This window comes from Berghia stephanieae, chromosome 10 (assembly GCF_034508935.2).
Source record: "Berghia stephanieae isolate SIO BIC M18660-M18661 chromosome 10, UCSD_Bste_1.3, whole genome shotgun sequence".
NCBI classification, from domain to species: Eukaryota; Metazoa; Mollusca; class Gastropoda; order Nudibranchia; family Aeolidiidae; genus Berghia; species Berghia stephanieae.
Genome location: NC_088369.1, coordinates 19,599,777 through 19,607,276, shown reverse-complemented (window position 1 = coordinate 19,607,276; position 7,500 = coordinate 19,599,777). Strand labels below are relative to the sequence as shown.

At 33.5% G+C, this 7,500-nt stretch overlaps 1 protein-coding gene across 1 annotated transcript in view; it reads right to left on the bottom strand.

Annotated features, from left to right (window-relative positions):
• The window catches only part of LOC144980606 (uncharacterized), a 47,637-nt gene that overhangs the window by 10,529 nt on the left and 29,608 nt on the right, over positions 1–7,500 (bottom strand). Inside the window, exon 18 of the mRNA XM_078928285.1 lies at positions 6,500–6,550. Within this exon, the coding sequence (XP_078784411.1) occupies positions 6,500–6,550 (51 nt within the window). The remainder of the gene's footprint in view (positions 1–6,499; positions 6,551–7,500) is intronic.

The following is a 7,500-nucleotide window of genomic DNA, read 5'->3' as shown; positions in this document are numbered from 1 at the left end:
CTTCAGCTCCATGGGCCTAATGGCTCTGAAGGAACTCGTTTAGGCACTAGCCATGCTCAACGTTGCTTGTTAAAATATAAGTTCCAATATTGTTTGATCCCTGATGTCATAATGTATTAGAAAATGCAGCATAAATTAGTTAATAATAATAATAATAATAATAATAATATAATAATATATAATAATAATAATAATAATAATAATAATAATAATAATAATAATATAATAATAATAATAATAATAATAATTTCTATAGTGCCCCTTCCACCAAAAGTGCTCGGAAGCGCTTTTACATATTTCGCACAAGCGATCATATATACCATTCAATAAAATCAATAAAATCACTCAAAGAAAACTGAAAGTCTTCAAAGAGGCTTTAAAGAAGGACAGAGATTTTCAACAATTATGAGTGTGCTTTTTAAAATTCTCGCTCGGTATGTTTCATTAACTCATAATTTTGGTTAATGACCAAAAAAAAAAAATAATAATAATAAAAAAAACAATCAACCAAAAAAATGTTTTAATGGGGGGGGGGAGGGGATGAGGAAAGGGGAGAATGAATCAATTATCGCTGAAGTTAACAATTAATTAAATAAACACAGATTTTTATTTATTTTTAAAGCTTTAGATATCGACAAACTTTATTAAAATAACATGTAATTAATTGGCTCGCATCTGGATTTCAAAAACTAATTTTACCTAAAAAAAACTTAAGTCCTGTGATCTGTGAGAGTATTTACTGTTGTATCAACCATGACTGTTTACATGAGAATGATTCAATTAATGTTACATTATTTTTTTCACTTTGTGCTTTATCAGATGATTTTATATGGCATTCTAAAAGAGGAAAGGGATGGGAGTAGGCCTACAAGTACATGGCATTCTACAGTGTAAATGTTGCTGCTCGAAGAAATAAATAATAACTGAAGTTGAATGTAAGCTTCAATTTAATTACAAAAACAGATCAAATGAACGTTTCGGGTTTCCCCTTTATCAACAAAACAGGATGATTGAAACACCACAGATGAATGAGATGATGTGGTAGTGGCGTAGTTAAGATTCATCTCATTCATCTGTGGTGTTTCATCATCCTGTTTTGTTGATAAAGGGGAAACCTGAAACGTTCATTTGATCTGTTTTTGTAATTAAATTGAAGCTTACATTCAACTTCACGGTATTATTTATGGCATTCTACAGACTTGTGTCTAGCCAAAGAGCAAATGGGTGGGCAGAGAGAAAAGGAATAAAAGGGGTGATTATTATTATTAAGCAAGTAGTGTAGGCAAACTAATGGTGCAATAGGGTGTGACATCAAACTACTGGTTCTAATCTCATTGGAAGTGTGAAACCAGTCGTTCGGAGGACTGAATACATACCTTGTGTAATTGATCTTCTGGTTTCAGAGTGATGGTATCTTATTTTCTAGTCTAAATAAATGCTGGTCGTCTACAAAGATCATCCATCCTTGCTATCTTACACCCCGTAATCCTAAGAATCTGTCTATACATCCTTCTACTAAAATAGTTATTCTACTTTATGATTCAATATGTAACCTATTCATTGTTAGTCATCATGAGGACTGGGTACACACTTCCGATGAATTCGGAACTGAAAGAGAGGACCGTGTGACGTTACAACCCCTGCTTCCCATTGTAAAATAAAACAAAAAAACAAAAACAAAGCAAAACAAAACAAATTTTTAAAAAAATCAATTGATCTCTAAAAATTCTGATATTTAACAAAGTTGATGCTAGAAGCTGAGGGTTGTAAAATATAAGAAACGTTAAGTACAAAAATGAATGTAACAGTTTCGAAAATGAACAAAATACGAAACACTGAATGCTTCAGCCTCAAAACCCCTCTTCAGCCAAGAAGTAAAACAGTAGAAATTTTTACTCATTTTTACTCATTTTGTTTTTGGCCAAAGAAAAAAAGGGTTTTTACCGCAAAATATTTCATGTTTAGTATTTTTCTTCTTTTATTTTAACACCTTTCATTCATTAAAAAAAAAAAAATATTTGACAAAAAAAATTTGATTTGATTCTCCAGTCTTGTGAACTCGAGAAAGTTCTAAAAACAAACTATGGTACAAAAAAATGAACACTGGAAAAAATAACAACAACAAATAAACAGTCAAAACATCACGAGAGATAACTAGTGTTGAGTGTCTAATGTTGTCACATAGAGATGAATAATAATATAAAGAATAGAGTGGTTATAGTATAGAAATCAGGGATGCCAATTCATGGGGCAAAAAATTTACTGCACTTTTACGCAAACGCATTGGCCGATCCCTTTCTGTGTACTGAACTCCAGTAAAAAGACAATATGTAATTACTTTTTTTTTCTATTTAGCAGGTGATTGGGAAATCTACTGATGATTTATAACGTACTGAATTCCGTAAATATACGGAAAATTGGCAACTTTGAGTAATCGTATCAATTCTATGTCCTGGAAATATTTGATGAATAGTACTTCTATATCAGTCAGCAATACTAACACGAACAACTTGATCATTATCTATACAAATTATTATCAATCCTCTTGTTTTCTCTTTAAAAATTAAGTAAAATAAAATAAAATAAAATACTAATAATAAAAAAACAATAAAACTTGAGCCTTTCTACAGGACAATCAATATCCACTAAACCTGCTTACTTGAAAATGTCATTTTGATTATGACTCAATTCACCTGAAAATGTCATTTTGCATATGACTAAATTCACCTGAAAATGTCATTTTGCATATGACTAAATTCACCTGAAAATGTCATTTTGCATATGACTAAATTCACCTGAAAATGTCATTTTGCATATGACTCAATTCACCTGAAAATGTCATTATGCATATGACTAAATTCACTTGAAAATGTCATTTTGCATACGACTAAATTCACCTGAAAATGTCATTTTGATTATGACAAAATTCACCTGAAAATGTCATTTTGATTATGACTAAATTCACCTGAAAATGTCATTTTGCATATGACTAAATTCACCTGAAAATGTCATTTTGCATATGACTAAATTCACTTGAAAATGTCATTTTGCATATGACTAAATCACCTGAAAATGTCATTTTGCATATGACTAAATTCACCTGAAAATGTCATTTTGCATATGACTAAATTCACTTGAAAATGTCATTTTGCATATGACTAAATTCACCTGAAAATGTCATTTTGCATATGACTAAATTCACCTGAAAATGTCATTTTGCATATGACTCAATTCACCTGAAAATGTCATTTTGCATATGACTCAATTCACCTGAAAATGTCATTTTGCATATGACTAAATTCACCTGAAAATGTCATTTTGATTATGACAAAATTCACCTGAAAATGTCATTTTGATTATGACTAAATTCACCTGAAAATGTCATTTTGCATATGACTAAATTCACCTGAAAATGTCATTTTGCATATGACTAAATTCACTTGAAAATGTCATTTTGCATATGACTAAATTCACCTGAAAATGTCATTTTGCATATGACTAAATTCACCTGAAAATGTCATTTTGCATATGACTAAATTCACCTGAAAATGTCATTTTGATTATGACAAAATTCACCTGAAAATGTCATTTTGCATATGACTAAATTCACCTGAAAATGTCATTTGATTATGACTAAATTCACCTGAAAATGTCATTTTGCATATGACTAAATTCACCTGAAAATGTCATTATGCATATGACTAAATTCACCTGAAAATGTCATTTTGCATATGACTAAATTCACCTGAAAATGTCATTTTTCTCAGGACCTTTTTCATCTGAAAATGTCATCTTTCTCATGATTTTATTCCAACTGAAAATGTCAACTTGCTTATGACTTATTCCAACTGAAAATGTCAACTTGCTTATGACTTATTCCAACTGAAAATGTAATTTTGCATACGACTTATTTTAAATAGAGCAGGACCAATCAAAAGCTTTGGAATAAAATATAATACAAAGGTGCAATCCACACATTTCTACAAATGGCTAGGGGCAGACAACTCTCAAAACGTATGAAGAGTGCGTGTCAAAAGCTCGAGAAAGAGATAGTCAGGTTTGAGATTCAGGAGATGAGCGTAACGAACATTCGAGTCATCCACTGGATTTTATAAGGGTTTTTTTTCTATATATATGGAAATAACAATTCTGAACTTAAAGTGTTATAGGAATAAACTGTGGATCTATCTTCAAACAATTGGGGCTACTACAGAATGACAACGATGATGATGATGATGATGATGATGATGATGATGATGATGATGATGATGATGATGATGATGATGATGATGATGATGACAACGCCGATGATGATGATGATGATAAAGATGATGATGATGCTGATGACGATTATAACGACGACGACAATGACAATGATGATGATGATGACGACGCCAATGATGATGATGATGATGATGGTGAAGATGATGCTGATGACGATTATAACGACAACGACAATGACAATGATGATATGTGGAGGAGGAGGAGGAATAATTCAATGAAACTGTTGTGATCATTCAATTAGGTCAGAGTGAATCTGATACTTAAAATTTAATTTTACTCTTAAATTTTAAAATCTAAATTAAAGTCATGGTCAATGACAAGAGTGCTGTATGTTTCTAAAATTTTTAACAAAAAGGTGAAAATGGAAAAGCCTTTCCATGGACAAGCACCGAGGCCTTTCCATGGACAAGCACTGAGGCCTTTCCATGGACAAGCACCGAGGCCTTTCCATGGACAAGCACCGAGGCCTTTCCATGGAACAGTACCGAGGCCTTTCCATGGACCAGTACCGAGGCCTTTCCATGGACCAGTACAGAGGCCTTTCCATGGACCAATTCTCGAGGCCTTTCCATGGACCAGTACCGAGGCCTTTCCATGGACCAGTACCGAGGCCTTTCCATGTTCATCTTTCATCTTCCTCCATACTGTTATAGTGCCAGATTGAAGCAGTCGGTCAAATATTTGAAATGTTCTGAGAATTTCTTTTTAACTCACTCAACCCTAACACCGACTATATCCGTAGTTTACCCAGGGTTACTTTTACCCCATGCCTATTTATTACATTTTTCTGAGACAAATTATAAGCGTAGTATCAAAGCTAATGTTTTTTTATTTTTTACATGTTAATGGTAGTTGAATAAAACTATCTGTGTACATGCTCATTTTTAATACATTTTTTTCACATTTTGAAAAGTAGCAAAAATCTCTAGGATTTAGTTAGTTAATGCACTGATTTATTTTTTTTTTCCGTTCCTAACCACAGTTAAGCTCTGATTCGATGAGAAATGAATGGATTGACAGGAGGAATTCCAAATCTAATTATTAAATAATCAATATTATTTGGAGGTCCCAATAGCTCGGTGGGTAGAGCTCTCACTTCACACTCAAAGGCACTGTGATCAATCCCAGGAGCAGTTGAGATTTTTTTATGACCCCCCCGTCCACCCAGCAGTGAATAGGTAGCTGAGTCTGTTAGATTTGGTGGAAAGTATTTTGCGATAGACTAGCATCCTATCCAAAGGATAGCAAGCAATTGCTATTGTCCGTTTCACCCTATAGAAACAGGGATAAACTCCGGCTCCATGAGCCGAATGGCTCTGAAGGATTACAGAATTAGTTTAGACGCGTCGCGTCGCCTCACATTTGACAAGCCTTTGCATCCATCACCCAGCAGTGCAGTGCAATTTTGGCCCTTTTCGTACCAAGCATAGGTGTGTGCGTGTAGGGGGTGGGTGGGGGGGGGGGGGGGGGGAGGGGGTTGGTGAATGTTGAGATCCATGGTGTATGACATGATATAGAAATTACATAATTGATATCTGAAAGGCTGAAAGGGTGTGTAGAAATGGTGCCAGACAAAAGAGGCAAGAAAAATACAAGAAATGTTCATCACCAATACAAATTCAGTCTGTCTCGACTAGGGTTCGAACCTCAGATCTCCTGATTACCAGTCAGACGTGCTATCACTACACCATAGAGGTTTCTTGCTTTGTTTTAAACAACTAAAAATAGTCACTTTGATACTTGATTAATGTTTATGCTTTTGTTTGTTGGGTGGTTTGTTTTTTTTGGGTTATTTTGGGGGTTATATTTTCATTTCACATCTAACAAAAGTGGGGGTGGGGTGCGGGGGGAGGGGGGGGGGAGGCAAGGGAAATAAATCGAATTTATCTATAACTATCTATAAACATCTCTAGAATGTTGAAAAGCAGAACACAAATCAAACATTTCTCAGTATTTTAATTTGATTTATATTTCATATTTGATGTACTTTTTAAAAAAATAAGCCTTATAAACCACACAAATCAATAAGAATCATGATTTTATAACTTCTTTTTTTTAATCTTATAATTCAATTTGCCTAAAGCGTCAGAAAACACACCTGTCATCAAATATGTAGGATTTTTATTCCAAATAGAAATTATCTGGCCAGTTAATGTTGTTAATTCATCCACACTAAAACAGTGATAGAAAATGTCGAACACTTGACGATACTCACCCACTCTCTTCAGCTTCCTCTTCCTCTTCTTCTTCTTCTTCTTCCTCAACACTTTTTTATACGAGAAATTTTATTAGAAGTAAATGAAATGAGAAAAGATATTGAATGGCATCGTATTAAAACCATCTATCCACTTTAAAAATCTTATATTTGAATGTAAATTAAGCAGTGAATACAAACCTGTCGTTATCCAAATAATGGGAAACTTGAAAATATTGGACCGTTAGAAGGCAATGCCATTAAGAAAAAAGCGGGAATGCGTGCAAATGATTTTAAAAAAAGAAAAAATCCAAAGAGGTGAAAAAGTTGCCTATAGGGCATAGAGTCGATAAAGTCTGGCTATATAATTAGGTCATGATACATAATTCTTCCAAAAAAAAAAAATGTTTTAAACAATTTTATTTTGTAGTAGTAGTAGTAGTAGTAGTAGTAGTAGTAGTAGTAGTAGTAGTAGTAGTAGTAGTAGTTGTTGTTGTAGTTGTAGTAGTAGTAGTAGTAGTAGTAGTAGTAGTAGTAGTAGTAGTAGTAGTAGTAGTAGTGGTGGTGGTAGTAGTGGTGGTAGTAGTAGTAGTAGTAGTAGTAGTAGTAGTAGTAGTAGTAGTAGTAGTAGTAGTAGTAGTATAGTAGTAGTGGTAGTGGTAGTAGTAGTAGTAGTAGTAGTAGTAGTAGTAGTAGTAGTAGTAGTAGTATAGTGGTGGTAGTGGTAGTAGTAGTAGTAGTAGTAGTAGTAGTATGTAGTAGTAGTAGTAGTGGTAGTGGTAGTAGTAGTAGTAGTAGTAGTAGTAGTAGTAGTAGTAGTAGTAGTAGTTTGGGAGTGGTATAGTTAGTAGTGTAGTAGTAGTAGTGTAGTAGTAGTAGTAGTAGTATAGTAGTAAGTAGTAGTTTGTAGTAGTAGTAGTAGTGGTAGTGGTAGTAGTTAGTAGTAGTAGTAGTGTAGTAGTAGTAGTAGTAGTAGTAGTAGTAGTAGTATTAGTAGTAGTAGTTAGTAGTAGTAGTAGTAG